We start from the raw sequence: 19,950 nt of genomic DNA on the forward strand, positions 1-19,950 counted from the left end.
AAAGAAAATAAAAAGAAGCAGCTGTGCTGAAACACTGAGCTTACAGCTCCCTCCAGAGTTTCTGCTGCTGCAGCCAGCTTGGAAATGCTGCTGTAAGGGCTGGCAGAGCTGTAACTCCCTCAAATTTTCATCAGGAAGAAGAAATTTTCCCAGCCATTCCCAGCCACTGTGACAATAAGACTCCCACTGCCCCAGACTTTCACTGCTGGGACCAAAGCTCCTACTAATACGTGTCAGTCACACATTGCACTAAACATGCACCCCTGGGAAAGTGCTCCTGCATATTAGTAGTAATTAATAATTAGTCCAAAGAGTATTTACCACAAATCCACTCACAGAAGAGCTCTATTACTTTGCCACATCTGGTGAGCGAATCCCATTATGTACAGATTGGTTTCTCTAATAGACATTTATAAAGCCCACAGATAAGCAGTAGCAAACCTGTCTTGGTCAGGTTTAATGCACTGTCTCCAGTATTTATTGAGGCAGAGCAGCTCTCCTTATTGTTGGCAATATCTCAGCTGCTGCCTCCAAAGAAAATAGTGGTAGATCTCCCATCGGGGGAGGGAAATTCAGGGAGGTTTCCAGCAGCCCATTCAGGAAACCCCCTTTGTCCACAACACACAAAGTATGTCCAACACCATGGGAGCTCCACCAAATACTCTTACTAATGACAAGCCAAAATTTTAGCCTTATCTAACCAAATCACCACTTTAACCTAAATGCTGTACAAAGGACTGACAAATGTTGTCCTTTCTTCCCCAGATAACTGGAATGCTAATCTTAAGATGTCTCATGTGAAGACATCCCACAGCTGAAACACAAATACACAGCATTTTCAAAAGGCTCCTGAAGGATGCAGAGCCCAGCTCATGCACCTGAGTGGGAGGAGAAAAAAAAATAAAAAAATAAAAAAGATAAATCATCATTAGCAGCAGTGCCAGAAAGTGCAAGAGAACCTAGGAGGCTCCAAGGCCTCCCCACCATGCTGGCAGGCAGGAAAAAGAAGACAGAAGATACTGTCTGCCCAAACCCCCCTATTATTCTCTGTATGTAAGAAAGCTTCATGATATATTTCCCATATTTAGGGTTGCACAAGCCTGAATAGCTGTTAACGTGTTTGGAAAGAATGTGCCAGTGGTAGAATTCAAAAGCATCTGTTGGTGTTGAATTTCTCCTGCTGAAAGAAAGACAGGGAAAGAGAAAAAAAAATCTGAAGCAAGAAAAGAATCTCAAGAGGGTCACTGGAAATGCTGAAACCAGGCAAGCAGAGAGGCATTGAGCCAAAATAAGACCAAAATTTCTGTTACTACACTTTTATGCTGGTCTGCTATATTGCTATGTAGAAACTCCTCTTTTTGTTAAACTTCTTTTATTTCAATGCACTTTTCTTTAAGGGGGAATGCCCAGTTTCCTGTAAATTAATTCCTCCTCTTCAGCCTGGTTCTCTCTCCCTGCCCTTTCTTTAGTTGATTGTCCATTCTGCCTTGGGTTCTATGTGGATATTTTCACTTAAGCAAAGCTAACATAAATGAGGACTAAAAGTGGAACCTTCCTTTCCTGGTGGCAATAAAATTTTCATTATAAATACCTCCTGGTTCACTTCTCAGGCTTCCCTGGCTGTCCTGCTGACTGCTCTAACACCTGGCACAGCTGCTTTTGCACAGGTAGCAGGTGAGGTGGAAGCCTTTAAAACAAAAAAAGGCTCAAAAAAGAAGGGCAAATCATGGGCATACTCAGGACTTCTGTGTCTTTGCTATTTTCCTAGAGGCACACCAGCCTTTGAAAATCAAACAATTCATCATTTTACTTCTCCAGGCAGAATTTTAATAGTGTTAATACACTGGTGCTTCTGGTCATGCCCCAAGCAAGTGGATGTGGAAGCTGAGCTGTGACAAAGCCTGGCTGGTTCAGCCTCCAGCAAGGCATCACCATTCCAGGGGAGAGACTTGTACCCTCCTTGCTCCAAATGTTGGGCTACAATGCTTGAAATGAACCCAAAAAGCTTCCAGGCAAGCTAAGAAGAAACTGTGAGTTCCAGCCGATTAAATGCCAATGTGTGGTTCCAGTCAGTGGGCTGAATTCTGTAGGAGTCCTGACTGAGGGGAGGTGCAGGGGAAGAGCTGCATTGGAGCATTTTCTTTGTACCTATTCTTGGTTTGTTTCTTTCTTTTGAGAAGTAATTTTGCAAAATTAGTGCTTGGGCATTTTACCTGTTTGACAGCTTCCCATCTGCTGGCTCAATTTATGTCCACTAAAACTGCTAAAAAATCAAGTTTTTATTGCCAGCCACATTGCAGCTTATATAGGTGTGGAAAAATGGGCTGAACTCAGCTCCTCCTTATGCTTTATCAACCAAAAAGTGTGCACTGACACCAATCCTTTACTGCCATCCAGGGCAACAGGGAATTGGCTGCCCTTCAGATACACTGCACAACACACAGGTGGATTTATCTGCTCTGTTCAAGGTCAAAGAAAGCACAGAGATGGCCAGAGAAAAATGTGTATATGGCAGTGTTTTATAGTTCTTATTCTAGAGTCTATTTACCCTCAAATCTTGGGCTGGCCTAAACCACAAACTACAGTTACATTTAGAGGATGTACATGCATTTGGGGATGGCAAGAAGGATGAAAAGTAAAGGCAAAAACAGCAGAGCAGCAATAGGAGATAAGGGAAATATCTGATATTAAAGGCAAGACTTTTAAATGGCTCTTTAGACCCTCCATTGTTGAGGAAACTTCCCTGTCTGAGCATCCAGGACCACTCTGTCACTCTTGTCCCACCTGAGCTGGACCAAAGCCCCTTCACAGCTGCACCCCACACTCACACTGGGTTCCCTTACAAGCTCATATCCAGGTTTTCCATGGCAGTCTCAGATATTCAAATTCTTCAAATAATTTAATCTTGGTGCAATTAGCAAATAACTAAATAACAATTCCAGCTAGTTCCTTTGAGGAGAGACCCCAAAAAAGGAACCCCTTGGTTTTTATCCCCTCACAGTCTGAGGGCAAAACTCTGGGGTCCTCTGCTCCTGCTGTCTCCCAGCCTCCAGCCCCCTGGCAGGGCCACAGGTCCCCAGGCCCCTCATTACACAGAGGGTCAGCAGGTCACAGCCCGTGGCCCTGGGCTCCCCCAGAGCTCAACCTGCAGCTTCCCTTGACCTACCTGCACTGAAAGGATTCTGTAACACCCATTCCCCTCCCACAGCCCCAGCCTTTTCTCCACACAGAAGAGGCACTTCTCTTCCTAAAAACAAGGCAAATTGAGGAAGCCAGGAGAGCAGAAAATTAGTAATTTATGTGTCAGATAAGTGGGACTCTAACATTTGGCATCTGCCAGGCATCAGTCACACTGTGCACAGAGGCAGTGGCACATAAACCCAAGAGCTGTGCTAGCAGAGACTCACAGCAGGTCTCTGCACTAAGGGAACAGTGGGCTTGGTTGTCACACAGGGCCATATCCCAAGAGCCTCAGCTCCGTGCCCATCCTTGTCACAGCACATATCACAGATGAGACAGCCACAATACAGTGTCACCATACAGTTTCAGAAGGCTTTAAGCATTCCCCCATACACAGTAACACCTTACCTGATCAGAAGGGTTCAGGTGCCTGTCCATAGAGAGCAACACCATCCCACTTCAGAAGGCTGCAAGCAACTGCCCTTCTTGCTCTTCAGCCCAGCCTTTTATCCCCTCATGTTAATGCACTGCACCTGTGTGCCCCCTGCTCCCTGTGTGATTGGTCAGTGCCCCTGGGCTCATTAATGGCTCATTACCTTTAATATCATTCACCTGTCCTGCACAGCTGCAGCCCATTGGGGATGAGGCTCAGCCCCACTCCCAATTACCACAAACTCTGTGCCTACACAGCCTGGATGGGCTGTGTCTCTGTGGGGACTCTGTGCAGCTCCCCCCAGCTCCTCTCCACGTGGCATTTTCTAAGTCTGAGGCAGTTCTCAGCTGCATCAGCTCCCTGAGATATTCCACTGTGCACTGTTCAAACACACGTGTGTGAAAGGAAGGAGAGAACAGAGACAGTAACCCCAGCCAGGCAATACCCCTGACAAGTGATGTGAGCAGGAAACCAAGGAGTGTGATTCCTTCTTCACTTTAAACCAACAAGGAAATGGGGATTTCTTTACAAGCTTCTTCAGGGCATAACCACTATTTTTTAAATTCAAACACAAAAAAACCAAAATCCTCACAATACTGTGGATTTTGCCAGTTACAGCCTTACCCCATCATTTCTTCCAATTCTGCAGCATGGGAAGGAAGGCTGGACAGAGCCATGGGACAGCACTTAAGACTACTGAACACATTTAGAAACTTTTTGTAGACAAGCAACACAACACATTAAAAAAAAAAATTCCCAACATAATCTCCCCTCCAAACCAAACCAACTTAAAAGTGAAGCACTAAGGGTGTTCCTGCATGCTTTTAGAATCTGGGACCTGATGTTGGATGCAAAAGGACTTGTAATCAACAACATCTTCAGCCTCCTGTGGTGCTGTGAAGGGTTTTCCAAGATGAGTTTAAAGGATTGTGGATTTTTTTTTTATTTTACAGAGATGATTCTTGTATACCCAGCAGGTAGTCCCAACAAACAATGGCAATGGATGCTGTGACAAAAACATGGTGGTAAAGCAAACCTGGTAAATCCAAGGGAAACCCATTACAGAGTGCACAGAAAAAAGGAGAAATAAAGATGGAAAGAAAGAAGGATTCATCATCAGTGCAGGTAACAGTCAAATAAACTTTCTCTCAACAATCTTCTTATATTTAAAAGAAACCAATTATACTTGCAAGTCACTTGCAGAAAATTTTAATAATTTGCCAAATATACAGCTATTAGAATGACCCTAAATATCACTAATAATTAAGTTACAAAAGTTGGTAGATAGCACAGTACAATGTTCTATAAAATAAAGATGGGTAATATTAACAATACTCCCTGTGGTCCAGGAATGTCAGAAAATAGCAAAAAGAAATTACAAACACATACAGATCAGAGGAGATTGAGGGGCAGCTTTAGACACTTGGATCAAAGAAACTGAGACTAGCTTAGACACATCCATTCATCAACATAATGAATGTAGAACTTTAAATTTCAAAAACAATTAACAACACAGCATCAGGTGCAATTTCACATGGTTTCAGCTATGTTCCAGTACAGTTCCCAGAGGATTAAAGTGCCTTTGTGCACTGTAGTTTCATTTAGTCAGGTGCAACACACATTGTGTTTGGAAGTTACTTTCTTTTTTAAAAAGTCACCTATGAAATAAAATAACTACTTGAACCAATGTGCATAATTCAAACTAAGGTGTTTTGAAGTACCTTTGTTCTGACTTTGCTACTAAATGTCATGTAACAAATTAAACCCCAAATCCACAAGGCCTATCTCCACTAAACAAGACCAGAGTAAAAGATATTCATTGAAACATGTTTCCTGTGGTACAACCCTTAGTTTGCTCATTTTCCCCTTTCAAACATATTTGCCCTTTGGATGACAATTTTGTACTGCAGTTTCCATTTCCAGGTTGCTGTGAACATGAAAACCAGCCAGATTTGGCCCGTGGCTATGGTGATGATACTTCCCAGAAAAGATCTTGTTTAACCCAATGAATAAGCACAGCACATTTTCTCTGTGGGACACCTGGGGATCTGCAGCCTTTGGATCCCACCCGTAGCAATTCCCTGTGCTACAGCACAGACCCAGGGTCCTGCTCAGGGCTCCTTAGGAACTCTCACTGCTCTGCTGTACCAGACAGATCTCTCCTTAAACCCCAACCTCACCTGAACTGCAGTGAGGGAAGGGAAACTCCACACAGCTCAGCTGTCACTCACCTTGCCCCCAGAACATCCTCTGCAACTCATGAGTAAAGAACTCACTCCAAGCCTACAATCCAGTCTCCCGTCAGATCGTGCTGTCCACCAGCTCCACTCCTGCTCTTCCAGGGGACAGTGGAAATATCCCACAGTATCTGAGGCATCTCCTGGTGTTTTCAGTACTGGCACTTCAATAGGAGTTATGGGGCATAAGCTTTTTAGGAAATGCAAATTTCCATTGTGATGCCACCAGGGCACTCAGGGGGGGAAACTGGCACGTAGGGAAAAGAAACTCAAAAGAAACTGGGAGGATGTACAACTAATCCTGACTTCAAACAGCAAGTGTGGATGTGAGTCTCCACTCTTCCAGCATCTTCCTACATTTGCTTGTGCTTCACATCATGAAGGGAGCAAGTCACTCCAATGATTTCAGGCTCACAATGTGAACACTCCTGCACACCTGACATGGCCAGCACAGCTGATGCTGTTCCTTCACCACTGCTGCTCTCACACCTGAGGCCATTTTAAACTCTGCACAATCCAGAGCACATCAAGAGCTCTCTGCAGGTGAGGAAGTTTTACTGGAGTTCTGGATTTGTAGTATGTTAACATTACTTACAATATTACATGCACTGAAATATTTTAAGAACATATGCACTCTGTTAATCAAATTAATGGAAAATAGTCGTTCCCTAATCTACTCAGTACTTTTAGAAGTTCTCCATGAAACTGTGAGATTATGGAAAAGAACATCCTGGTTATACATTACAGTAGAAAAAAACCAAAACAGTGCAAGTTTCATCAGAATCACTACTACCAGTAAAGTCTCCAGTTCAGTTCATAAAACAAATTGATTAAATTATCTGAAGTATTTCATAGTGGTATAGTAACTTCCAATGCAATTTATGCAACAAATTTCGCCCATAATCAAAAATACATTTGTAAATGCTTTTCATAACACTTTATACAACTCAAGTTCCCCTTAGGTAATCCTAAATAGTCCTCACACCAGCTAGGCAGAAGCCTGTATTCATTCTCAGAGTCCACAAGTGACAATGCTGTGTGATTTCTTCCTTTTGAGAGTCAGCTCTGCTAAACCCAACTCTTATTGCTTAAAACCATCAGTTTCCTCAGCAGGCGTAGCACCCAGCTACACCACACCAGTGTGGGGCAGCAACCCACTGTTTTATGGGACATAAACACCTACAAGCCTTGTAGCCATTCCTGTAAAGATTTCCATGGGATGGCTGCCTGTCCAGAGAGCAAAAGGGGCGTTACTGAGAGGGAGGGAGATCAATCATTGAGAGTGCATCAGTTCAGTGACCCATTGTCTCCCTCTTCATCTTCTGATTAATTACATATTCTGTTTAATAATTTCTGTGAATACATTTCCAACAGTAACTGAAAACAACTGGCTCAGACACGAGACACACCAAACCTAAAATCTGCAAGAACAGAAGTGTGAATAGAAGGCCTCTGCAGGCTCAAACTCACAGCTGGTACTATGCCCAAACATCTCCACAGCAAGCTTTATTCACACAATTTCCAATAAAAATACTGTTACTTCTCAAGCTACATTTTAAATTATCAGAAATACATTCATAATAACTACTGGTACAAAAACCATGATAAATTTTTTTTATTCAAAATATTCTGACAGGTTGACAATATTCCAGGCGTGTTACAAATACTGCCATAGCCAACAAAACAATCAATACTTAAAGAGCATTCAAACACTGAGGACATGTATCTTAAAGCAGAGACAGGAGAGTGCATGGTACTAAGTGCATACTAATCATTTTCCAATAACTGACTTGAGGAAAATGCCTCATTTCTCTGGTACAAAATGGATTAAAACCCAGAAGAGATGAATTAGAGAGGACAAAAGTGATGATAATTTTTTTTTGCCCATACTCTCCTATAAGACCTTGTACCTTTATCATACAAGGCCACTACCAGTCTGGACTACTCTAGTGTTGACTATTTAAGGGATAGAACAACAAAATCATAACAGAGAAACCAGTGACAAAGCAACAAAACCACAAACTCTTTCTAAATTATGGCTTAAATTAATTCACAGAGAGTTGGGAATATATTAACTATAAGGTGCAAGAGAAATACCAGGTAGGAAACAAGTTCCTCTCTTCCTGGTACTTTCCCCCTCAGACTTCACTGTATTTCACATAAAATTTTTAACACACTGGTCTCACCCTTCCTGCAAGCCCCTTTTTCCATACTTCTAAAACATCATGTTACTAAAAGATTGGTTTCATTCTTGAATGTATTGGCCAAACATGAGTTCTAAAGTTTAAACCATGTAATTCTACACATAGTAATACCCTGTTTCTCCCAATTAACCCCAGTTCTCAAATAGAGCTAAAAATTCAGCTTTATTTAAAACAGTGTATTTGCTTGAAAAAGTATGAATCTCTTTGTCATGTAGAAAACAGATGTCCAATGAAGAACTTGTCAAGATGTGAACACAGCTGAGTGCATAGTGCAGAACATCATACAGAGAGAGCAGCAAGGCCACAGGGTCACTAAGTTCACATGAAAAAGATGTATGTTTCCAATGACTAAATCCATTCTAAAACATTTTTGTCCTGGAAATGCTTTAAGCATTAAAATCTTGCTCTAGGGATGGCAGGACTCCTCCATTCCCACTTTTCATACAGCTCACTGTAACATGCATGGCAGCACAGCCACCTACACAGCATACAGAAGAGACACACCAAAATTGCTTTGGATACATCATCCTGATCTCAAGTATTCCATACAAGCGCTGAATTTTTCTTAGGAAAAGGAAGGAAATGGGACAGCTTTCAAATGACACAGCTTGCCTGTGTGTCATTAAAGAAACCTGCAGTGTCTGGAGCCCAGGACGGAGAGCCACAGCTCCTCTGGCACGAGCGCTGGCACAGCTGGTGGCTCCAAGGCTGAAGGATCTCACAGGAGGCTCCTCTGCCTCTATTGCTCGAGGTTCCATCAGTGCTCCCCAGCAGCTGAAGCATCAAACACTCACTGCAAAAATGCAAGTGGCATACAGCCAGCAGAGCTCTGCACGCTCACCCAAAACACTTGTTTCCCCATTGCACTGGTTTGCTTTTTAAAGCAATGTTGTTGGAGAAGGGCCACGAGAACAACAGTGAGACATTTTCCTTAATCACAGCATCAGACACTCCATTAACAGACTGACATAGTCTCCTAAACCAAATTAGCTCCTGGAACATCTTGCTTTTGCCTTCTTTTGCTCCTTCTTAGGAACAAACAGTTTCTCTAGAAGTTGTGCAGTTTAAGCCTGTTATGGTATTGTACTCCAGCATTTCCTTAGCACCTCAACACAAATTACATGGTAGCTCATCTGTGGTGAACATCAGCTACACACATCCACAAAAGGGGGAAGGGCTGAAAGAACAACAATATTGTCCCATGACATGGAAAAGCACTTTGGGATGGACTGGCTTCAGGTGAGACTGCTGACTCAGAATGGGATTTCTCTCCAAGCAGAGTTACTCCAGTTATTCAAATACAGTAAACACAAGGGCAGTACTGAGGACATCAATCCTGCACCTTACAACTTTCAGTCTATTTTCTAAACACCTCTTAATGGAGATGTGGCTCAGTGTCAAGGCTAAATGGGCAAAAATGTCATCTATGCTAAAGTCATTAGAGGAACTAACATAACCCTTGCTTCTGGTAGTCCTTGGACTTAAGCCAACCACACACATTTCATTCTATTAATTTACCTATCCTGCTTTATCTCAAGTATCTTCATCCTTTCACACTTCCTAATTAACTATCAATATTTTTCCTGAGTGAAATTATAAAAAGTTAAACCCTTCTACCAAAAGTACAAAGACAAATAAAATATAGAACAATACAAACCCAGTTATACAGCATTACAAGTGCAGAAATTCTTCATGTTGTTGCTCTTTATCATTGGCCCCCAATAAAAAACATAGCAAAGAATTTAGTTATCCAAAATATTTTGCAGTACTGTGATGAGATTCTTCAGACCATAAATATAGCCCTCATCCTTTGTGTTGCTGGGAAACACATGAGCAAAATCGATCATTCGGACCTCGACCTTTGCACTTTCCTTGGGCTCTGCTGGCATGTGATAGAAAACTTTTTCCAGTTGGGGTAGAACATTTCCATTCAGGTGCTCCTGTGTAATGCATGTGCTGCTTTTCCACACATTGTCTTGCTCTGAGTTCTCAACTTTTAGCGAGAGCTGGCTGTGGTGCCTCTTGGAGCACGACTTTTTGTGAAGTGCATAAAATTTCGACAAGCCTTTACCTACAGAGGCTTCAATTTTTCCATTCTCTGTAGAATTTATTACATGAATATTATTATTATACTCCAATACATCTCCACCTGACAACAGGCCTTTGGGTACTCTTCTCTTCTCTGCCAAGGTGACATCACTCAGCCTCATGGTTGTTGCTTGGCATGAACCCTCATAGACAAACAGCAGTGAGCTTGCGTAGAAGTTGAGCTGTGTCTGGCCCTCAAACCACTCCAGAATCTTTTCAACCTTCTGAATGCTGGCAGCTACCACATCTTTTCTCAAGCAGTACCCACTGTGGAAAAACTTTGAGATGCCTGCAAGAAATACACACATATTGGGATTACTTTCACTTCTGAATGGAAAACCAATGATTTTTTTTTGTCTTTTGGCATGAGAATAGTTCTTATTTGAAGGAACAGACACCATTCAGGTAGTTTCTGTTCAGGTAATTACTAACTAAACCCAAAGTGAACCTGGGAACGCTGAGACCTTCAGTCACATCACTGCTGTGTAATACTACAGCTTGGGCTTGGGCTGTAAGCACAAGTAAATGCATCAAGCACACAGTAAAAGAACATGGTGCCTGCTCCTGGTCAGCTGAACAAGTGTCTGGACAGTTTTGGGCAGGGACCCATTAAATTCTCCATGCACAAAGAGGCTCAAGCAGATTGATATTATGAGTGTGTTTGTGTGTGCACCTTCTGTCCCTTGCTGGGGGACAGATGAGCAGGTGTCAGCTAATATCAAGTCTACAATCATTATCACCAAACAGCCCCACGATGGCAGCATTTTTATTAATTGTTAATGTAGAGCAACATGTGGACTGACTTCAACTGATAAAGTCCTTTGAATTCAAAGATGCTTTTGTAGTAGCTTTCTAATAGAAAATACACTTAGATATTCACAGAAGACAACTAGAGACAAAAAAAATGTATTTATAATAAAAACATGAAATGCTTTTACAACATTCTAGTTTCAAAGCTGCAAAGAAGTTGAATTCTAGAATTCTCTCCCTTATTAGCAGTAAAAGAGACGTGATGAGGAAATTCCTATATTCTGCACTGCTGTTACAGCCAACTGCACAAAATTCCAGGTTGACAGGCAGCTCAAGCACTACAGGGAACAGCCAAAGACCCATGTGACATGAAAACAAAAAAGGACTTTTAAAACAGGAACGCCCAGAATAGTTTTTCCACACAGTTCTATAAATCAGTATTTAAATGAAAAGATCCAAGCACACCCCAATTCCCTTACTTACCATCCTTTACTGTTTCCTTGGTCAAGCTCCTTCCATAGTGCTGGTTTTGTGTCTCATAGCTGTCTGATGACACGTGGTACACCTGAAAGAGGCAAGAAGGGCACTCCCTGTGTATTGTGAAGCACCAGTATTTCTGCAGAGATACCTCACAGACAGGCCACAAAACATTTAGCCCTCACAGTTTTCAAGTTTCTTGCAGTGCCCAGCAAAAAAAAAGTGCTCTCCAAAACTCTCCCTTCAGCCCTTGGGCTCCAAGCTACAGCTTTCCTGTGCTAGAGACATCCTGGTGGTGGCAAAAAGCAATGTACCCCTTACAAGGAACTCTTTTTTAAGGCTTTGCAAATTACAACTGAGACCTGAAGCTATCAGACTCCTATCTATGTTACTGTGGATGTTAAATCAGTGAGACAACAGAACAAAAATTTCAATGCAATTATTCTGAGTTCTTCAGATTATAAAACTATTTAGCACAAAAGCAAAACAGTAAGAATTACTGTATGTGACCACCAAGGCCCATCTCCCTAAGACACATCTGCAACTGTCAGCACAAATGAGGCTGCACTAAATAAATGGCAGCAGCCAGGCAAAAGCTGGTTCCAGCCTCAACAGCAGTACTTCAGCTCTCATCTGAAAGGGAGGCACCTCACATGGGTACAGTTTTGTCCATATCAGGAACTGTACAAGCTTAAGAACTTAATTCAAAACTGCCACACATATAGACATATTTTCTCTCACACTGAAATATTTCCATAGCAGCAATGAGCGAGGCAACAAGGCCCAAGTGTAATTTGTTTATGAGAGCACAGACAATTTTTATTTGCAGAAATAATGGTGTTACCAAGCAGGCAGTTGTCTCTGGCAGGAACTTGGTGCTTGGCACTTGTTCAGACCACCCATCCCTGTGGCATCCTCCCCATGCACAGCCCTGCCCTCCCTTCACTGCTGTCAACAGAGAGGATCCCACTGGACGAGTCTGGGCACACAGCTGAGGTGCCTGCTCCTCATCCCTCCTCTGGGACCTTATTCTTGCTGAAGCCAACCAATAAAGCCCACAACAGTGAAAGAGCAGCAATAAAAAGAAATATTACAGGAGCATTAAATGAAGATAATGGAATTCCCTGTTTTCATTACAGCCCACCACCCCAAAATGTCTCTTCCCCATCCAAACAACAATAAAGTTGATCACACAGATCCCCACCTCCTGTTTTGGGAAGAACACTCTCTAATAGCTTTTATTTTAAGAAAAAGATTGATTTTAAGTCTCCAGCCATGAACTGAAGGGGTTTAAACAGTTCTCATTATTCTAAAAAAAAATAAAGAGCTGTAAGTCCAAATGTTTGAATTCAGTAGCAGAGACACTTCACACTGTTATGATACTTGGCGAAACTGAGGCCTCCATGTCTATGGAATGAAGAAGGCCATAGCAGAGATGAGTTATTCTAAAACTGCATCTGACAACTGTGATTTTGCGTTCACAAGAACAATATTTTTTTCTCCACTTAATTTTTGCTGAGTTTTTTTTCCAAAGCACATGAAAAAAGTACCAGCATACAACACAGAAACTCAAAGATTACTTATGTAAACACGCTGAAGGTACCAAAGTAACCTTCAAAAACATACCAAAAGTTTCAGAACTTTTTACAGAGCTACAAGTCAAAGGCAGTTAAATAAAGAATAATGTTGCTTAGAAAGAAAATCAAGAGTCTGAAGACTACACCTAAGTTGTCACTAGCTGTGCCTTCATTTTAATGATATTAAGTGTTCTCATGTAGCTGGACAAGGGGCAGCTTTCTGCAGACATCAGCACTGCAGCAGTACCTGACCAAATCTTGTTTACCAGAACCTTCCTTATCTCTTCCTGTAGGAGCTGCAGTTTTTCTGACATGGGCACTAGCTCAAACATGCTGATTAAAATCTGCAAGCTCATCTTGTTTTCCAAAGAAACGCTGGAGCAGCACATCAGACCCTGTGCTTCTGAGCTGGGCTTCCCAAGAAGGCACCTCACCTCATAATTTGAACAAAATAATCCCCCAAATGTCTTTCTATACAGCTTACAGACATGCTGCATTAACAGCACATGTTTAACTATACAAAACAGTGAGTGACAAAGCACCAAGTCCCAGAGCCACAGGATGAGTGTAATGTATGTGTTTAATTAACTGCCTTGTGCACTCAGAAGGCCCTGGGTCACCCAGAGGCTTGGCTGCAGCCAGTGGCACTAAAGGACAGCAGATCTGCATCATCACGAAAACCATCTCTGACCACCACCTTGAGACTTTGCACAACTGCAGGAAGAGACTGGCTGAACATTCCTGGAAAACCTCACTAAAACACAGATACATCACACCCCATTCTCAAAGCCAAGTTCAAACAGAAACCATCTCTCACCAGCCCTTGCTCCACCCTCACCCAGCCAAACACAGGGGTGGCTGTGCTGGAGGAGCAGGAGGCTAAAATCAACTTCCTGTTTGACCTCTTTCTCTACTGTGCTTTTGTTCACATGGGCACCACCAATCACCTGCTATTAACCCTTCCCAAAATGACACTGTGCCTCTGAACCAAGCTTTTTCTGCACCCCTGCTGTTGCAGCTGTCTGTACTGGCCCATTTCTGTCAGAACAACAAGTCAAGCCAGATCTGTAACCTTAACAGCAGCCAAGAAATTATTAGAGAGGGAAATCTCATTTCTTGTCCACCTGCCACAGCCCATTTTGCTTCTTTGTTCCTCTGGCCTATTTTGACTGAGTGCTTCACATGACTAACTGCACCCCCAAATGCTCTGACAGTCAATATACAGACTTTTAGTCAAGTCCTGACATAACTAAGTTGTAGAATGAAATCATGCTGAAATTTATCCAGTGGAAAAGCAAGACTATTAATCTCCTAAATAAAAGAAACTACAACACTGCAATTAAATCATGAACCATCTTTAAAACGGCTTAATACAGTAATTTTAGACTCCCAGAACTTCCACGAAGCATCTCACTAGAATCAATTTCTTTTATGTAATAAAAGACCACCTGCTCCAGCTTGGAAGATCTTTATTTCAGGGCTTTTGGTTGGTTTCTTTGGCTTAGGGTTTTATTTATTTATGGTTTCATGGATTTTTTGTTTGCTTTTTTAAGTTTTGTTTTGCTTTGTCTTCCTGTTCCCTTAAACATCAAAGCTTGAATTAGACTTATAAATGTAAAAACCCCAGTTCTGGTAATTTTTCAGTCTAGAAGAATCTGAACAGCAGATGCAAAATTTAATACTTTTATGACTTCACTCCTAAATCTTGTTACTAGCAGATCAAAGCTTGTGAAAATTACCACAGTACTAGAAAGAGTTCATTAAAACCTCATAAAATAGAGTCAGTTACAGTCTATTTCTGCAGGAAAACATCCTGCAGAATCATGTGCTATAGATTAGAAAATTCACTTGTAAAAGCAGCTTTGATTATTATACATTACTGCCTGCATGTTCATAGGCACTAACAATAGAAGTCAATGATGGATTATAATGTTAAAATTACATAATCACCAGTTTGTGCTTTAAAAAAGCATTTCAGAAATATTTTGGAGTAAGTGAGATTGCAATCGATGCCCTGGAAACAAAAGAAAATCTGCAGAATCTGGGAACTGTGGATTCCAAAGGGCTGTGAATGTGAAATGAGAGCACAGCCCACACATGGTGCTTGCACTCAGCAGCAGGCAGAATGCTCTGTATTTAACACTGCCTGTGCTGTGAAGAGATTTCTTACCTGTTTGCATGTCTGCTACTGAAACCATATTGCAATTTGTATTTTTGCTATTGCCACAGTACCTGAGACTTCCAACTTCTAACTCTAAACTCTTCCAACTTCTAAACTCTAACAATTTTCATAGCAAATCATGTCCATTCTGACAGAATCCCAGGATGATCTGGTTTCAAGGGACCCAGTTCCAATCCCCTGCCATGGGCAGGGACACGTTTGACTAAACCAGGCTGCTCCATATCCTGTCCAACCTGGCCTTGGATGCTTCAGGGATCCAGAGACAGCTGTTAAAGAAAGGAACTTCTCCACTAAGTACACTGGGGTTTTAAATAATGTTATTAAAATAACTGTGCTTCCTAAATGTATTTCCATGCATTTATTCTGTCTATTCAGTGTGTTATGCTAAATACAGATCACATGCCAGAACTGTGTACATAAATTAATGCTGGGCTAGACAGGAGACTCCTATTTTTAAGGACACACCACACATATTTTATATATGAACAGATGACTGCTTGTTTACCAATGCATAAGAAAAAGCTGTTTCAATAGCCTTTTGGGTAAAAATACACTGTAAATAGATTTTGGGCTAAAACCCCCACCTAAAACACTTTTTAGCTTGTATCTGTTCATGACAACTTATACAATGGGTGCTTTAGTAAAAGTGCAGCTACGTTCTCGGTTTTTCCTGGCCCTCTCCTTCTTGGCCTTGTACAATTTTACCCCACAAGCCTGCCTCCCTGGTAAAAAACCACTGAATGGAGAAATTACAACCAAACCCCTGAACTTCTTTGTTACATCATGTTTGGTCCAGTGAACAAAACAACTTCATCCAGCACGTGAGCTGTTCCAGGCAGTACATATCTGTGCAGGAGTGTTTTATAGTATGGCCTGAATGTTGCAAAAATAAAGCAAGCATGGAGAACACCCCATAACCAAGAGGCAGAAAACATGCCTTGCGAATTCAGACTTTGCCAAGTACTGTGTGAGGGCAGGAGGAACCTTTTCAATTCTATTTGGAAAACAAGCTCCAACATGTAATTGAGTGCCAAAGGCAAAAATCCAAATTTCATCTAGTTAAAACACTGGATGGAAAACTGCACTACTTGGGAGAATCATCATCATACATCCAGTCTGAATTAGGGGATTGAAAAAAATTCTGCAGCAGGACAAAGGCACAAATGAGTGACAAGGTTAGAAACAATAGTCACAAGCATACCACAGAAGCAATCAATCATTCCTTTTGCACTGTCATGAAACATAGGACATGAAGCACATTGTTTTACAAATGAGATAAGAAAGGTTACCTAATGACATCAACCAAATCCAAAACTATAATCTCTAACCTCCCTTTTCCATCCAAACTGTTTGGCTGGTTTTTTGACTTAACTCCCACATTCTTGCTCACAGGCTTACGTAATTACTACTCATGAGCACTATAATTTATATAGCAGCTTATCTCAAGGCAGAGTGAAGGGCTGGGAGGCTGGGCAGCTCTGCACAAAACATTACAGAGACATTAGAATTATCTTGAACAATGGTGTAATCTGGCTGCTGCTGCTCTTGAACAGCAAAGGGGAAGTTTATCAAAGTCTCCAGCCATTTATGCTGCAACGGCTTGAGGAGCCCTGGTTTTGTGTATGAGAAGAGAAACAAAAGTCCCACATCAAAAGAAAACTACTCCTGTACCTACCATTGCAGAGAAAAGTACTCTTGAATTCCATGAGGAGCTCAGTGACATCAACACATTTCTCTTACTGAGCCATAAATATTCTGTACAGCTTTTCCTTACATTGAAGTTTTAAAGTAGCCAATATACACCTACTGACTCCTAGTATTTCTAAGAATACTAAGAATTAATAGGCATGTCTGCATGCCCAACTAACCTTCCCCTGACAGCTGTTCCTTGAGTGTGTAAATATCAAAAGAAGTTTCCTTCTGATAGAAAACCTTTTAAAATGTAAAACATAAGCAGCTGTTCATGGCTATATGCATCACCTCTGAGAGCTTACTTACTCTTCCCTAAAAAGAAAAAATATCTGTTTTTATTTAAAAGCAGAGTATAAAGATGAAAAATGTGGAGGATACAGCTCACTACTGAATTATTAGAAAGACTGGTTCAGTATGTAAATCTCTGATATAAGCCTGAAAAAAAATAAACACAAAAGTCTGCTTAACAATTTTAAATATCTATTGTGATGGTGAAGAATTAATTGCAACTATATTCAGTTTTAAATACCCAGCCCATCTCTTGTATACATACAGAGTGCCCAGGTTGCAAACAGCTTGCCCTAATGGACACAGCCAAGTAAAATAATTGTTTTGAACCAGGGCAGTGCTTTGGAACCGATTTCACAGGACAGGTGATACCAGCACTACCAAGACATTCAGGTAACACTGTATTTATGTGTAACTCCAGAGGGTTGCTGTTTGCCAGGAAAACCAGCTGCTGTACCTGGTGTGGGACAAGAGGCCTGAGCATAAACTTAAAGTGGAGACAAAACAAGTCCTTACCCTCATTCCAAGAACCAAAAAGCCAATCTCTTCCATCAGAGGGTACTTGCTGACCTGCTGCTGTATCTTCTCTGCTGAAGCATAGGGATCATAACTTTTCTGACCTATTTTTACATCCATTATGCAGGGCTTATTAAACTTACGGGTCACATCTTCCAGTTTTAGATATGTATCTGTCAAAAAAAACAAAGCTTTTGTTAACAGTGGGTCATAGCAAAATAATTACATAGCTTCTGCTGAGCACCTGTGGAGGAATGTGAAGAGTTTAAGGCTTTATATCACATGAATTCAAGAGTCAAATTTGTCTCTGAATAAAGGCTAAGTCATGGTCACTGACACCCACAAATTCTATTGCTATAAAAATCTAAATGCTTTCTTGTTTAGAAAATTGTATACAATTAACATGCATTAACTTAGCATTCAAATTCAAATTATTGCCCAGATAAAATCCCTGAGTAGCTTTTATTAAGTCATTAACATATCACAAAGAGAACTACTAACCACATACAAATGCAGGTTTGCAGCTGTGTGGCTAGTTTTGCAATTCTGTTGATCTCCTGTGTGATTTTAAAAATGAAGAGAACATTTCAGTTCTGGCCTTCAGGGGCTCAAGTGCAGCTCATTTTGCTTCTTTTTATGCCACTCCCATCTACACTTGTTTCTCATGGCACACCTTTTGGGGAAGATGCTCTTGGAATCCTAGGCTGCCTTTCATCCATTTCTAACAGCCCTGTGGCTGGACTAAGATACCCTGAAAGTACTTGGAGTGCCTGAAGATTTAAAGGAGTATCTAAACCCTGATGGAAATTTTCATTACCAGCATGACCCCCACACTCACTATCAGAACTCAACAAGGAAATGGAGTCAGTACCCAGCCAGCTCTCAGACAGCTGCACCCACCTCCAGCCCTTGCCAGGAATGGCATAACCAACACAGCCTCAACGCTGGTCTCCTTCTTTTTATGTCCTTTCTAAATCCACCTGTCACCAGGCACAAACTTCAAGTCTGCTTTTCTTTCCAGTACAGCCTACTCCATAAAGGTATTTCTTTGGCTTTAATGCAGTTTGAACACAAAAAACCATTGTATCATACCTCATTCCTGCAGTATGATCTAAACTGGGATTGTGAGAGAAAGCAAAACTAGTTCAAGTTTAAAGAGGCACAAAGTGCCTTGTTTGAAAGTTGTACAGACAGGTAACAAACCAGTCCCAGTCAAGATAAAGGGAACAAGCAACATTTCATTTACACTTAATAAGTAGAAACACTTTCTTAAGGAAAAGAAATAAAAGGGACTTCTACTACTTTAAGTCACTACCACTGGATTGTACAGAGCTGTGATCCCAGAGCCTGCAGAGCAGTGATTGCCAAGGGAAAGGTCAGGCTTCCAATATCAAGACTGCAGCAAACCTACAAATATATCTTCAATCTACATTTAGGAACAAGGTACACATACACTCTGCTAAGCTCCATCATCTGCAGCAACTTTGATTTCTATCAAGACTACACAAAGCTCATTAGCACTACAGATAACAGAGTTGGAAGTGCAGTGTTTTGGTTGAACTGCTGCCACAGCTTTCTATGAACAGGACTCATGATAGTGCACAGCCTTTTCAAGAAGCAAAACAAACAAAACCCAAAGTTTCTCTTCTTTAAACAGTTATTCCTATTGCCTATGGGACCTTCCAAAACCCAGCTCCATGGTGCACAGTGCTTTTGAATCCCCAAAGCAAATGAGCTATGTGCTGAATTACTGTCTCTTGGTTAGACCACATATCTTCACATCTGAAGATCATACTGCAAACAGAAAAAAAATTATTTGCAATTGAGAGGGAATATTAAGTAAACTCCATGACACATTAAATTGTCATGAGGGAAGGAAAAAGAGGGAAGGAAAAAGATAGCTCTTGTAGAGATATTTGAGTTAGTGCCAAAAGGAAAGCATGAAGCTAAATCTGAGCTAAGAAACTGCTGGTACTACCACAATCTTGCTTTCACTTTTTTCCTGTAGGTATTACACCATGTCTTTGGATACTGTCCTACTACTTCTTTGAAAAACAAGCTATCAAGTGATAGCATAAGCAGAAGAAGACAGAGCTATTTTAAAGGAGCATGGCATCCAGTTTGGTGCCCATGTATTCAAATAGATTCCATGGCATCCCTTTGTTGTGTGTTCCAGAAGCTCCATTTCCCCAGTGTGAATTAGAAAAGCCCCCAGAAAAAAATCTAGTTTCTAATACAACAATATCTATTTTCTCTTGAAGACACAATCTTCCAATTGTTCTACCAAAACCACCCTTTTCTTCCTGACTCCCAATGTTATACAAAC

The 19,950-nt window shown here is 41.3% G+C and overlaps 1 protein-coding gene across 1 annotated transcript in view; it reads right to left on the minus strand.

Annotated features, from left to right (window-relative positions):
• Nucleotides 1–4,806: 4,806 nt before the first annotated feature.
• The window catches only part of IPMK (inositol polyphosphate multikinase), a 33,220-nt gene continuing 18,076 nt past the window's right edge, over nt 4,807–19,950 (minus strand). The window contains 3 exon segments of the mRNA XM_030951190.1: nt 4,807–10,431; nt 11,376–11,457; nt 17,625–17,797. Of these exon segments, the coding sequence (XP_030807050.1) occupies nt 9,797–10,431; nt 11,376–11,457; nt 17,625–17,797 (890 nt within the window). The 3' untranslated portion in view covers nt 4,807–9,796.

Source organism: Camarhynchus parvulus, chromosome 6 (genome assembly GCF_901933205.1).
Source record: "Camarhynchus parvulus chromosome 6, STF_HiC, whole genome shotgun sequence".
NCBI lineage: Eukaryota > Metazoa > Chordata > Aves > Passeriformes > Thraupidae > Camarhynchus > Camarhynchus parvulus.